At 41.3% G+C, this 15747-nt stretch overlaps 1 protein-coding gene across 1 annotated transcript in view; it reads right to left on the reverse strand.

Annotated features, from left to right (window-relative positions):
- Positions 1 to 15747, reverse strand: part of atp2a3 (ATPase sarcoplasmic/endoplasmic reticulum Ca2+ transporting 3) — a 61060-nt gene that overhangs the window by 25236 nt on the left and 20077 nt on the right. Inside the window, exons 4-8 of the mRNA XM_078266534.1 lie at positions 14357 to 14461; positions 13588 to 13726; positions 7286 to 7366; positions 6521 to 6606; positions 5758 to 6222 (exon numbers count right to left, since the gene is read on the reverse strand). Of these exons, the coding sequence (XP_078122660.1) occupies positions 5758 to 6222; positions 6521 to 6606; positions 7286 to 7366; positions 13588 to 13726; positions 14357 to 14461 (876 nt within the window). The remainder of the gene's footprint in view (positions 1 to 5757; positions 6223 to 6520; positions 6607 to 7285; positions 7367 to 13587; positions 13727 to 14356; positions 14462 to 15747) is intronic.

Below are 15747 nucleotides of genomic sequence, written 5' to 3' on the forward strand. Positions count from 1 at the left end.
AAATTTGGTTTAGAATCCAAACATCAGTTCCAAATTTAACCCGCGCAAGTTTTGGTTTCCGTAGCGGCCACCGTACTTCTAGGCCCTAGTTGTGCTGCAGCCATGGAGCACAGTAAGCGGCGCTCTAAAGTGTGGCTTTAGGTTATGTTGAAAAAGCCCTGTAAAACTGTGAACCCCTACTGAATCAAAATAACATTTTCATCTTATCTGTAAAATAAGCATGTGGCCCGTTTCAACTCAAACTTTTCATTTTATGAAAACTGTTGTTGTGGTTGGCAGCTCTGAGGTATGGGCCTTGAGTTGTATCTGCCCATAGAGTTAATATAAAACCGTTGTTGTCCCACTACGCCTCCACGGAATTGTAGTGGTGATGTTAGTACATCTCAAGCAGTCATCACACATAGCCCCATGGTGTCAAAACACACTTCAAATAAACAGCTGGGGCTGCATCCTGTGTAAATACTAAGAAGCAGGAGGCTGCTTACAAAAGAGAAATTATTCTTGCCCTACTTCTCTGGATAAATAAAAGGTTGTGCCCTGTTGGGCGCCCGGATAGCTCAGTTGGTAGAGCGGGCGCTGCATGTCATTCACCCCTCTCTCTCTCCCCTTTCATGTATTCAGATGTCCTATCAAAATAAAGGCTGAAAATGCCCCAAAAATAATTGTAAAAATAAAATTTAAAAAAATAAATAAAAAGGTTGTGAAGCATTATGATAATCAAATAGTGGCTGTAAACGGGAAGTACTCTGCAGGCTGGAAAAAGGGGGTCACTGTAGACGTTAAGATCAAAGTGCAACCAATGACTCAAAGAAAATCCAGAGGGATCCAGAGTCAAGACACCCCCCCCCCGACTGAAGGCTTTCCTGGCAGTGACTGTTTTGTCACATCTTTTCCCGATTCTTAAGCGTTTCTAAACGTGCAGGCAACATTAGCGTTGCACTGCTAACACGTCTTGATGTCAAGCTTCATTGATCACTCCCTCTGCCTTACACGCTCCAGTCAACCGCTGACCACCAAGAGCTCTCCAAGGTTTTGCTTTGTTGGTCTGCATTGTTGGCAAAACTTTTTCCTGAACTTCCCCAAGGAAGGGCGATGCACTGTTATAACTAATATATCGATAAAAACAAGGAGAGTGCTGTGGCTGGTGGTTTAAAAGAATTAGATGATAAACCACAGTCCATCTAAACACCTTATCAGAAGGGCACATATTCATTCACAATAGGCTAAAAGAAAATTAATAATATTTAGTTTGGCACTTTGACACACACACACACACACACACACACACACACACACACACACACACAGGGAAAACATCCCTATGACCTAGCTTAACTCTATTTGAGACTCCATTAAATGTGACTGATTGAAAAATTAATGAAGCAGCTATTTGGTTAAACTTGGTTTCCTCCGTCAGTGGTGTGTGTGCGTGTGTCACTGACTTACCAGCCTCCACCAATTTAAAAAAGGAACACAAAATCGATGGCAGACTTCAGATGAGAGCTAGCTGTCATCCCTCTAGCACGCGAGCCTAAAATGTACGTTTCAGCCTTTTAATGGAGTAATTATTCCTTAACAACTCTCTGCGGCAACAGGGTTACTGCATTTAGCCTAGTGATGGAGTCTAGTCTGGACAACATGAAAGTCAGTTATAAATAACTGTCATACTGAATCATGATTATAGCCTCCGTAAGATTATAGCTTTTATAGAAAATATGCAATTTTGCATTTGTAATTTTGTTGTTAATTCAGTGTTTAAATGTTCTTCTTTTACTGCAGTAAACAGTGGCACTATTGAAGTTGAGGCTTAATACATTTCAAAAGCCAGCAATGGATTTCCATTCTGTAATTACCCCTTTATAAACTGCATTACTTTTCATTGTTAGTGGCGAAGTCCACCACAAGATCCAAACTGCCTAACGATTATCACTAACGAGGGATTCATAGGAAAACAATGCATGAATGTAACCCAGCATTATTGTTTTTCTCATTTAGATCAGCCTCTCTAGACTGAAACCGGTATGGGCATTATTATTATTATTATTAATATTATTATGATGCTTCTTTTTTTTCATCTTCTAGTGTGTTATATAAATAATATCAATCTACACATTTGTGAATATTTTTTCTGTGACTTCACATTCAGAATACAGATGTGTGAACATTTTCTTGCAAATTTCAACTTAATAGTTCAGATTTTTTGTTCTCACATCGTATTCTACAAGCTCTCACATTTTGCACCATATTTACCTTCATAGAGGAGCTGCAGCAACAGGCAGTATGAGAAACATAATGTTTTTTGAACATCAAAGCATGTAAATCTATTCTAGTAGGGTACAAATATGATGCTGAAAAGTATAATAGAAGCTCTTTAAGGCAATTCCTGCATATATACTTTATCTACAGTAATCTTGTGACCCGTGTCAAACCCAAGTTTAAAAAACCTTGAATATTTCCGTTGATATTATGCTTACATAATGCATATCCTCTTAAATATGTGCTTAATCAACTTCTAACCAAACTAACGTTGGGATTGCAGCAGGCTCAATAGGGGACCACATCTCACTTTTTCCCTGCTAGGTTACATTAAAAACAGTCAACTGGTGAAACATGGGGTGGCTTACATTGTGAAGCAGTTAAAACGTAATGCATTTGTCATTGGGGTTAGTGCTGACCACAATTGTTCTCAGCAATGTAACTACATTTACTGTGACCTGCTGTTGTGTGGAAAACTACACAAACGCACGGCATCATGGAAAAAAGCCAATTATTGCCTGACTTCTTTATCAAAGCAATGTGTGTTTGTTTGGCTGCACTGTTAACAGATGCACCAGCTGTTCTTCTGTTGTAATGCTGAGAGTGTACGCTGTGTTGTCTGTGTTGTTGTTGTTTTTTTCTTCAGATGCACGCGATGTAGGCGTGGGTGTATAGGAAAAAATAAATAATAATTTAAACATAGAATTGAATTGAATAGATTGACCCCATTGTCAAGATACTTGATCCAGCTGTTTGGGTCAGTATCGGCCCAATATTCAATATCAGTATCGGATCGTTGCATCCCTGACTGATATGTGGGCCTAAACAGCATATATATATATATCCCATTATTCCCTATATTTTTGTTCATGATGTACTTTCCCTTTAAGAAACTTTTAAATAGCTTCACCTTCTGCTCGATTCTTAATTTCACAAAAGGTCATCAGGCTCTGTACTCTCTCGCTTTTAAACAGATCAACAATGACTGCTCAGGGCTCCAATAACTTTCACTAAAGCACATACAGCACACAAAAAGCAAGGCCTCAGGAATAAAATTAGGTTGTTCTTTCATCTGTGGTCAGTTTTCCCTCACTCTTTGATCCGCTGTGGTCTCCAAGGAAACAAGACACAGTGTGACTCAGTGGTAGTGGCACAAGTTTATATTCTTATACTCACTTCCTCTGAGCTTGTGTGGGGATAAATGGCGAGTAACCCTTTTTTATGTGTGCATGTGTGGTTTCCCCTTCATGTGTGTGAAAAGGAAAAGGGAAGTCAGGATACGAAGGGGAATCCCTGGAAATCCTGCGGATATGGGGATAGCCCCCCCCCCCCAGGCAAGGGAGACACATGGTGCATTGATGGCCACTGGCTGGACACCAGTCTAAGAATAAGCACAGATGGATAAGCCTGGGCAAACACTCATGTGGGCATTTAAACCTGGATTTACAAAAAACGAGAGCAAACACAGCGGTCCGAGCATAGAACGAACATGAAGAGGGACAAGTTAAGCAACCACAAAAATGACTATCTCTAGGAAACATAATGATGAAAGAAACTGCAAAGCGGAAGTTTGATTTGTCTTTGTGGGAGTATGGGTATGTATGTGCCCCCTTATCTCCCACCAGAGAGCAACAGGCCAGGGAGTACAGGTGGAAGCAGAAGGTCAATATTTACCAGCGTCAGCCTGCCTTGCTCTTTTTCTGCCTGAGAGGGTTTTGGAGTTGTGGTGAGATCATTCGTCCGTGTCCCTCCTGCTAGAGGGAACTCCCTGTTGCTACGCATTAATCACACAGATACTCCACGTCATCTCGGGGAGCAAGGGGAGGGAGGGGCGTTTATACCACAAGAGTGCCTGCTGTACAGGAAATGTCAACTCCATTTTGAAACAGCAAGAAAATAAAATGGATACACAGAGACAAAAAAGATCATATAGAAGTCAAAATACTTTTTTCTCCTTGCTTTTTCTGACTGGAGTAAGTCAGGTCCAAACACAGTCCACTACATGCAGTCTGCAGGAGAATCATCTCCTGCATTAAAGGTCCCATATTAGCCACATGTTTGCTCATACTTGTATTTGGGGTTTCTACTAAAACATGTTTACATGTTTTAATGTTCAAAAAACCCATTATTGTTCTCATACTGTCTGTCTAAATATACCTGTATTCACCCTGTGTCTGAAACGCCTCGTTTTAGCGCCTGTCTCTTTAAGCCCGAAAGCCTAAATAAAGTCCAGTCTGCTCCGATTGGTCAGCTTTTCTGGGTGACACTAGTTTTGTATGACATGGCTTTAATGCTGCCCTACTGGCCAGTACCTCTGAAGTCATTAGCTGAAGTGAGATGTGAGATGGGTGATGTAAGGACAAGGGGTGTAAACTGAGATTAGGTGTGTGTCTGTGTGTAGAGCTAGAGCCCTGAACAGGAGCCCTGAACAGGAGCCAAGACAAACCGAAGCGCTGGCATTTACGTTTATAGGTGGAGGTAGATGTAGTTTTCATGGAAATTCATGTTTATACATTATTATAGCTTTACTCTCCCGCCCTCTGTCTCTCTGTCTTCGCACACACACACACACACACACACACACACACACACACACGAAAGGGTGAGGCTATGTGCAAGAGAACAGCTTGTGAATAGTTGTGGATAAGACCTTTCAGTGTTTGTCGTCTAATGTAATTATATATACACTATTTACACACTGAAACCTACAGGCACTTCAGGATATGGTTCCCTGTATTGTGTTTATTCAGGCGATGTGACATTTTAGAAAACCTTTACTGTGAATGTGTACGCTGATCAGGTGATATACTGTAGCTGCTGGGTCATGCTAGCCTGTGCTACTCCACCAGCACTTCTTAAATTTCAAAGCTGCCAAATGGAAGTAAACACTATAACACCACAAGGATTTTCCATCCATCAAAAAAAAATAAAAAAAACACACAGGGGGGGACCGGATGAGAGAATGGGATCAATAATGAACACCAAACCATTGTAGAATTCACCTTGATAGCACTTTTTCAAATGAAAATTCCCAAAAGCTTTTCATTAAGTGTCAATCAAAAGAGGGATTCAGTTTCTGCTCTGAACCAATTCAGCTGTGTTAAAGGAATGCAGTTGGAGCTGCAGTGATGAATCAACCAATGGAATAGTTGTTAACTATTAAAATATTCAGCAACTTTTATAATCGATTCATGGGCTTCAGTCTATTTTCATGAAAAAAAATCTCTGATTCCAGCTTCCAAGTAGTGAATATTTTCTTGACTCCTCTACGAGAGTAAACTGAATATCTTTGCGTTGGGCTTTGGAAAACAATGACCAACATTTTTCACCATTTCCTGACATTTTATCAACCAAACAACTTATTATTAAATTGAGAAAACGAAAAAACAGATTATTGACAATGAAAATAATCGTTATTTGCAGTCCTATATGCAATGATATGTTGGTCTCTAGGAAAAAATAGAAGACTAGCAGTCAAAAAACAAAAGCAGTGCCACTTACTCTGCAGACGGACATCTGGTTGGTGGTGAGGGTGCCCGTCTTGTCGGAGCAGATTACCGAGGTACAGCCCAGGGTTTCTACGGAGGGCAGGCTGCGAATGATGGCGTTCTTCTTGGCCATGCGACGTGTGCCGAGGGCTAGGCAGGTGGTGACGACAGCAGGCAGGCCCTCGGGGATGGCAGCCACGGCCAGGGCCACGGCGATCTTAAAGTAATAGATAGCCCCTCTGACCCAAGAGCCCCCATGGACGGGGTCTCCGAAGTGGCCAATGTTGATGACCCACACAGCCACACAGATCAGGGAGATGACCTTAGAGAGCTGTTGCCCGAACTCGTCCAGCTTCTGCTGCAGCGGCGTCTTCTCTTGTTCCGTAGCCGCCATCTGATTACGGATCTTACCGATCTCTGTGGCAACGCCGGTAGCAACGACAACACCTATGGCGCGGCCTGCTGCGATGTTTGTGCCCTGAGGGAAAAAAAGAGAGAGAAATGAGTAGGGGAAGGGAAGCAGAAATAATCTGTCAAAATAATTTTGCCAAACATAAGAGAAGAGAGTTTCCATCAACTGGCAATGGATCAAACATACAGACATTAAGCTGTCTTTAGATCACTACAGAAGTGATATAACCTTTCTGAGAATTGCAGCAACTACGTTCAACTATGTGACTAAAAAAGTTGCATAGTTTTGCCCATAATGACATCAATCTCTGATATGAAGGCAGAAGATAAACACGACTCAGTGAGCTGCAGGGGGATGTGCTTACAGAAAACAGCATATTCTTTTTGTCTTGGTTGACAGCTCTGGGGTCAGGAACAGGGTCAGTGTGTTTGATGATGGACACAGACTCCCCTAAAGAAAAGATTGTACGAGACAATTGTCCAGGGTTAGATTTGTAACTGCAAGAGGTGATTATTAGAACAACAATGTGATGGAGCCAAACAAAGTTACACACAGCCTAAAGGGGTAGAAAGTAGAGATGGTCTGATACCATTTTTTGCTTCCCGATACCGATTCCGATACCTGAACTTGCGTATCGGCCGATACCGAGTACCGATCCGATACCAGTGTATCATATATTTTATTATGTTTTAACAACTGTATACTACTATCCCTGTATGGATGTGATATGATTTCTATCTTTGTTGTCGGTCTGGCTCAGGTTAAACTCTTTGTGAAACATGAACGCCACAGAACTTTCTTTTATTCTGCAGTTTGACAGTCAGTGATAACGGAAAAAGAACATAAATAAACTACTTTAATGTAGATTTTCTTTAGGGCTTTATTACGTGGTATCGGATCGGTGCATAAACTCCAGTACTTTCCGATACCGATACCAGTATCGATATCGGCTCCGATACTGCCTCAAACGCTGGTGAAGATCTCTAGTATAAAGTACTATATCAGACACTAAAATAATATTTGGTCTTCTACGTCCATGCAGTAAAGGTGCAAGGGAGCAGACTCTATCTGAATTATGTGAAAGCCTTGAAGAAGGAGTGTTTGGTGTCTGATGAGAGATGGGAAATACCTGTGAGGATGGACTGGTCCACCCGCAGGGTGGTGGACTTTATAGAGGTCACTCTGATGTCAGCAGGCACCTTGTCACCAACTAAGAAAAAATAAATAAAACCCGCAAAACAATCAACAAGCTTGGATTATCAAAACATATTAAAATATTAAAATCAGACTAGTCTGTTCAAGTTCAACAAGAGCCTGGAAACACTATTGGAATATCAAAACTAAGTCTACAGCCATGCTAGCAGCTCTCTGAGACTGTGCTTAGACACAGTGGTGCTTTGAGCTGAATGCTAAAATCAGCACTGTATGCTAACATGTCCACATGACAATGCTGATGTTCAGCAGGCATTATGTGTCTCAATGTTCCTTCTTCCGTACTTACACTTGCTATTCTGAGTGCATAAGTGCGTTCACAATGGCAATGTGCAGTGCACAAAAGTAAAGTTTTTGACTGTTGTGAGTACCCGAATGGTGTACTCACAACGGTCAAAAAGTTGAGTGTGGAAAGCTGGACGCTTCTCACCCTCATCGGTCATCACCATGACATAGGGTACACAGTGTACTTTGTACCACATGGAAGTTTACTAACATAAGTAGGGCTGGGCGATATGGATAAAATCAAATGTGATCATTTTGACCAAATACCTCGGTATTGATATTGCAATGATATTGTAGGGTTGACTATTGGTGCTTTCACAAAATATTTACACAATTGCATTTTTTAGAAATAATGAATCATCAGAAACGTGGATATAATGACTAAGTGGGTAAAGGCAAATAATAGAACAGCTAGAACAGTCTGGTAAGGACATCACTTGACCGTAATTATGATATAATATCCAAAATCTAAGACAATATCTAGTCTCATATGACAATACGGACATAATATCGATATATTGCCCAGCCATAAACTGAGGTATCCCAATTGAGACACAAGCTTGGTTTAGCCGGTTAGCATAATAACAGTTGCTAATTAGCACTAAGCACAAAGTACTACCAAGTATTTGGTATTGTCATTAGTTTTGCAGAAGTCAGGAAATCGTACATTATCTGGGAACCGTGAATGTCTGTACAAACGTTTGTGCCAATCGATCCAGTAGATGTCAAGCTATTTCACTGAAAGAGTGAATAACTTGACCTGCTGGTGGCACAAAAGAAAAAGATCATTTAGTCATTACAATTGATCCTATAGAGACTTTGAAGATCTGTAACACATTTTGCAGCCAGCAACCCATCCAATAGTTCTCAAGATATTTCACTCTGAACCACAAATATCAACCTGCTTGCGGGGATCATAAAAGTAAGTAGACTTTATTATCTGTGTACCAGGATTTTCTGTACAGAATTTCATGGGATTCACATACCTTAACCTAGCCGCAATGGGCCAACTCACTTCTTGAATTTGTTTCTATGGTGGTCCGTGGCCCGAATGCATGGCGCCAGCATTAAAACTATCCGGCCATGGGATGAAACATACACTTTAATAAAAGAAAGGGTGCAGCGTGATCGACTCTAGTCTTTTGGTTCATTTGTTTTTGGGGGGACAGATCCGGCCTGGGGTGTTTGTCGCCATTGTGGGGGCGGGGTATACACTGGTTGGTTTTAGTTTTGGAATGTTTTACTTTGTATGTGTGTTTAAAAAAAAAAGAAAAAAGGGGCAAAGTATATGATGTGTAATCCTGTTAATCGTGTGCCTTTCTAAAAAAAAAATATTGATTTAAAAATAATTTCATCCAATTTCATGGAATTCCATGCAATAGGTGTTGAGATATTTCAGTCTGAACCAAGTGGTGGACTGACCAACAGAATGACATTGTAATCTTTAGAGCCACACTGCTAGCATGGCTAAAAATGACCAGAAGACCATCCTACAGGTAGCTAACAGTAGTATAAAGAGGACAAGATGTCAAGACAAGAGGATAGGAGGTTTGCCGTCAGAACTATTGGCCTCAGGAAAGTCCCCCTGGGCTTGCAAATGTAGCTGCAGGCGAACACTCAGTTACACCCTATAAATGTCCTAATCAAACAATAAATCCTTGAGCAAAGAAACATTGGCAGGCTCAGTCCAAGCTCAAGCTGCCGCCGCAGGTAAACAACAGCTCCATTCAACCTTTATGGAGTCACGCTGCCGTATTAAAATGATTGACCCCTTTGTTCTCTCTTCAGTCTCTGCAACTCTTACCTGTTCCTCAGATTAACCACTTCCTTACATATGTCACACTACAGATGAAGCCTGCATTAAATCTACAACATGCATTTCATCTTCTCCAGTAAAATCTTACCGTCTTCTTATTAAGCCTGCATATTAAACTCATATTTCATAGCCAGCTCATTAGAAGTATCTAATGCCCCAAAACTAATTGGTTATTGCATCCTCTTTGTCAGAGCCCGAATATAAACGGTTAATGGAAATATTTTCATAATAGCCGGACAGAGCTAGCTTGTGAGAAATGGATGGTTTGATTCATTGACAATGATCTCAGAGCAGAGGAGTAGGGAACTGCTCCAAACACCCCAGACAGATGTAATATTCTTCACTTTCCTTCCAGCATGACAAACAAGGAAAAGACCTGATCTTTACTTTGTGTAATACGTGTCTCGTTAATGCAAAGAAGCCATCGGGGCTTCTCAGCAGCAAATCTAAAGTACCATGAATTTTCAGCATGAATATGGTTGGACATCTTGTTGAATTTCTGCTTTTCTTTGCTCACGTACTTCTTTTGTACAAGCACACTTAACAGAGAAAACTTTTTGTGTTTATTATTTTTCATCTTTCTCCGTTTCTCTCAGAGCTTCGTCATCTCCTTTTGACATTTGCTTAATGTTCTGAGACCGCGAGAAGAATCTTTTTACAGTCTTTAACCTGACGGGGCAGAGATGGAGAGAGAGACAGAGAGACGAAAGAGGCCGCACTGTGTGGCTGAATAGCCTGTACTTCCATTTTCATATTTCTGTACCTTTCTCAGTCCGCACTCATGGGTTGTCAGAGAAAGGGGGTGGGAGAGGTGCAGGGGGATGAGAAGTGTGTGTTGTGTTTGTGTGGGAGATGGTTGGGGGCTACAGGTTCGCTGTAACAGGACAGGCTGAGGGCTTTTGAAACGCCTACCTACAGACTCCTGCTTTCCTATCCACTTTCTGCCACGGCCTCCCACAGACACTCTCCATCTGCTAGAAGAGAAATTAATTCTAATACAGCCACGGTGACTTTAGATAAACACTCTTTTGAATATCGGAAAGATGTCAGATTTGTCTGACTATAATTTGTAGTGTTTTGAATATCAAAAAGGAAGACATTTAAAAAAAATAATAATAATAAATTAGCATCTACCTCAGAATTTTATGAATAAACTGGAACGTAGCACATGCACATTTGATGAAAACAAACAAGGAGGCCAGCCGGAGTTCTCCTTCCATTTGATAAAACTGGACTCCAAACAAAATCTCTTGCATAATATGCTGGCAAAGAGCTCTTCATTCCTGTGCAGTCGAACCATGACTTGTTAGTGGGAATGGCTCTGTGCAGGTTTCCATCTCTTCAGGTCCTGTGTAAACCCTGTAGGAGTTCCTGACAACCTGACCGCTGCAGTCACTCCATTTAAAAAACCCTGGAAAGTTCCAGTGGATGTGCAAATCAGAACCGTTTCGTAGCCTTGGCTGGCATCGCCGGTACCTACAAGAAGGCAGGCGGGCAGTGGCGGTGGAAACTTGAGTAAATATATTTATGTTCTTTTCTCTCCTCAAAAGGCACACAGCAGTGTCCTTTTCCGATACCTCCATGCAGTTTATTTTACCCCCTGGCATCCAGTTCCCATGGAATAACCACAGGCTAATCTGTAGTACAGGAAAGCCTGGGAAATCAATGGAGGAAAGGAAAATATTCATTTGTTTTCTTTGTTGTTTCAGTCAGTGTGCATGAAGATGTGACACACATTTTCTAAGTGAGAAGAGTGTGTGGTGCGGTTCCTACCTCAGCTGTTTACCCCTGTTTAAAACTCTTAGCAACAAGATTATTGCAGATAGAACGAAGCGCTTAACATATGACATGATATATATGTGTGTGTGTTGGACAAAAATGCAGCAGTGGGCATAACACCACTATCACACCTCTTCTTAAAGTAAACTTTGACAGTAAATGTACTGTACTTAAAACAAGCTGGAGTAGCTTCGACTGCTGCCTCGTCTTCAACAGAGAGTTTCACACTTCAGGTTCAGGCCATCTCTACTGGCTGCAAAAGCAAATATCCTCACCAGGACATTTAAAAGAGTGTGCACAATACCAACAACAGAGACACATTTAACTGTTAGAAATGCCTTTTCGCCATCATCATAAACCTTATATAAATGTAATAATAACTAGGGATGTAACAATGCATTGGGGAAAAAAACGATGTAAATGTGTAATGAATACAACCGGTTTAGATTTCACTTGTTTAACTTTATTTATTTGATGACATTTTTTTTCTATTTATTTAGTTATTTTGATGTGACATTTGTTTGGAAAATCCAATTATTAATTATTATTATTCGTTATTTAAGACACAATACAATTCCAGTTGCACTTTTGATAAGAGGAAACATCAGTTTTGCAGTGTATATAAATAAAAGGAATATATTAGTCTGCAGCTTATTCTGTTAAAGAAATCCTGAGAAAATAGTATCGTCAACTTAAAATTGTGAATCAAAAATCGTGAGTGTATCGTTACATCCCTAATGTCTCCTATACAATACACTATATGTCAGAGTAATTAGGTAGCTCTTCTAAATTTATTTTATTATTTTACCATTTTATTTGCCAGGGACAATGCTCATTTATCAACAGCAAAATAACTATCCTTGAAATCTAATTCCCATCCATTGACCATGGTTCTTTTCAAGGCACCCTTAAAAAGGATAAAACAACACTGAACATAAAAAGTAGTCAATGTTGAGTACCCTCCCCTTTCCCCACAATGGGACAACCACCATGGATCCACTAGCAGCTGCTGACAGCCAGCAATAACATAACAATATCCCTTATTCAAACAGCAGATGGTTCACCTGAAGTCATATCTGTTCACAGGTGTTGGTAAAACCTCAACCCCCTGTAAACTTCAGCGTCACCGAGATGAGTCGAAATGGGGCACGGAGAGTTGTCATGGTGACACTGTTGGTGTTGACAGGGACTGTAGTGGTGGTAGGTGGGACTTGAGTAGTCATTTTGGGTGCTTGCTACCTGTGTGGGCTTGTCTGCGTCTGGCTGTGTGCGCACGCATGTGTGATGGAGGACACTGGCTGTAACAAGCCCAAATTCCAAAGAAGTGCCACCCCCACACACACACACACACACACACAAACACACAAACACACAAACACAGATGTAATGTAAATTAGACTCTCTGTAAAAGGCAGGGAAATTTAGTAAATGTGAAGGGGGCTTGTGTGAGAAGCCCCTCAGTGGTAATTACTTGGATGGATGATTTCATTTTCAAACCTTGTGCTGAAATCAAATAGCGCCAAGGCTTCACTGTAACCAACGCAGCATGTATAATCTGTCTCCTTGCCTCTCCGTGCTGTGATTATGAATGAACGCTGTGATCTCTCACATCCTGAGCTCTCCCTCCTTTCCCACACATCACTCCGAGCAGTCAGAGACCAATCACTAGCCATGCAAGGCCGTGGATTACACTCTCAAAAAGCGGTCATGTTGATGGTGAAGTGATCTCCTTGGCACTGCGTGTGTGTGTGTGTGTGTGTGTGTGTGTGTGTGTGTGTGTGTGTGTGCGTGCGCGCGTGTGTGTTTGCACATTAACTCTGGCATACATAGACGTTCTGGAACCAGATTGACAACAAGACTATTTTTAGACGAGGCTGCCCACACATGGGCGAGTTTACAGCAGGGGAATGGTGTGTATGTGCATGTAACATGGGGGGAGTGTGAGTGAGGAGCTGACAAACATCCAGCAGCGTCCAGGTGGTGAGACTGAGAGCATGGAAAGCAAAGGGAAAAGGGGGAACGCTGTGGAAAATTAAACTGGGCCTTAAATCCAAGGGGTGACCACAGCCACTCACACACACACACACACACACACACACACACACACACACACACACAAACAAAACCGAATAGCAGCCCTGGCACCTGCACATCCAGAGGAAAAGACTTATGTAATCTAGTTTGAGATATTCCAAAAGTGTTTCCAGACTCATGAATGGGTGGCAAAGGCTGTGTGTGCATGTTGGTGGCAGCAGTGAGAGTCCACCGGAGGTAGACAAAGCGTAAATTAGTCTCAGTGAGTGACAGTAAGAGTTTGGCTGGGTGCAGCCACAGCTTACCTGCTACCTCCACTATGTCTCCTGGGACGATGTCTCTGGCTTTGATCCTTTGGACAGCCTTACGGTTCATGCGGTACACCTTCCCCATCTCTGGCTCATACTCTTTCAGAGCCTCAATGGCACTCTCAGCTTTGCGCTCCTGTGCAGAGAGATGTGGAAAAGAGAAAGTCACAAAGTTGACTTTTGCACTTAATATTGTTCAAGCTCTCGCATCAGAGTTATGGTATTGTGAAAAACATGCAAGGCAAAGGGTGGTTTTAGAAGATTAAATCCTTTTAGAATTTTTTAAACACTAATGTGTGTAGAAATGTATCCGGTTGCACTGTGCCCTAAAAGCCTAAACTGAGATCTAAACTCAGAACGATGCAACGTGTCTTCTTTCCCAAAGTGTCGATAGACACCCTGTCTCTAAAATTGCTGCTTCCTCTTCAACACAAATGAACCAGTAGGGCACTTTGCATCAGCGCCCTGGTTTGTTTTATGTTTTGACTTGACGCACGGACTCGACTGCTCCGGTGTCGACAGCCTCATCCCATTACAGATGTTAGCACATGATGTCAGTTTGAATAGAGCGCGCGGATAAAGAGATGCCAAAGGTGAATCCATGCATCCTGCAACAGCTGCTGTACAGGATAGAAATGTTTTGACTTTACTGTCTTGTTAGCCATTGTTAGCCTTTGTAACCATGTGAACACCCTGTAGAGAGAAACATTACTCATGTGTGCATATACACTTTACACAGAGACACAGGATGAAGAGTGTATCTCACCTGCCAGACCCCGATAACAGCGTTGGCGATGAGGATGAGAAGAATAACAAAAGGCTCAACAAAGGCGGTGGTTGTGTCCTCTCCTTCCTCAAACAAAGCCAACACCTAGAGGCACATACAGTACACGTGAAAACATTAGCAGACATTTTATATTGCAACTCAAGTCCCAAGGCTTGCTTGCACTGAAACATATTTGGGAGAAAAAATGCTTAAATGTTGTGGCAGGAAAACCAAACTAGAAATGTTTTTTTGGACAGAGGAGATCCAGCTCTGTTCCACTGAGTCTATGTTACCTTTAGCAGAGGTTCCCAAATGATGCACCCCACAGCGCGATCCTCGACACCACCCATCATGTTCCAAATGTGTGAATTGATTTTAAACTGGATGTTTAATGTCAATTTTCAATTTCAATTAAAGTGGCTTTGTTGGCATGTACAATACGATGTATGTTAATACAAACTAAACAATTATACAAAATGGCAGGGTAAACAACAGGGCTATAGGCCATGTCTTTCTTTAGGCTCATCATTGCAACAGCTTGTGTTCAGGTGTTTAAGCTGACTCAATATGTAGATTTTCTTTTTTAAATCAAATCTTAATTTATTATTATTTTTTTTAAATACGTTTAGCTGCGCTACGATCTTCCTGCGTACCCCTTGCACCTGCATAAGTACGGAATTCCCTGGTTATTAATCAGATCAGGTGATAAAGTGTGGCTGAAATCAGGAGATAATTACTCATGGCCTGCTCCATTCACAATCCTGGCACTCGAAAGAGAAAGGCTGGGAAATGGCCAGAAGGTCCAGGCTCATCCCTATGCATTTAATACCATTGGAGGCTGCAAACATTTCAGACCAGATGACTGCAAGAGCAAGATGCTGCTGCAGAGCACAGTCACAACACAAGAAAAGCTAATATTTCTCACATCCAGCAGGAAATACACAAACAGTTGCTGTGGGCATTTAAAAGAAATACAATTGAATGTTGTGGTTTTAATTAGTCTCATAGACATTTCTCTATACACTCAGTAGACTGTGTAAATTCAATACTTTTTGCAAGTTCACTCATAGTAATAAAAATGCTCAAACTGAATTAAAACAAATAAAGGGTATGATTTAAAAATATCATTCAGAATAAATTCTCCAATAAAAAAGGTAGGTAGCAGAGCAGCAAGGCAATGGCTAAAATGACAAAGGGCAATAAAAATAAATTAAATCCTGCAGGAAACTAGCTCTTTGGGGAAATAAAATCAGTGGATGAACTGAGATTATTTTAAACACTGTCATTCTGATGAAGCCCAGTTTTGCAGGAGCCTATTTTGTTGCACAGTTTGAGATCCAGTACACCAAAGCTCTTGGATGGTAGGAAAATCACACACAAATGCACATTTA

This window comes from Sander vitreus, chromosome 13 (genome assembly GCF_031162955.1).
Source record: "Sander vitreus isolate 19-12246 chromosome 13, sanVit1, whole genome shotgun sequence".
Taxonomy (NCBI): domain Eukaryota; kingdom Metazoa; phylum Chordata; class Actinopteri; order Perciformes; family Percidae; genus Sander; species Sander vitreus.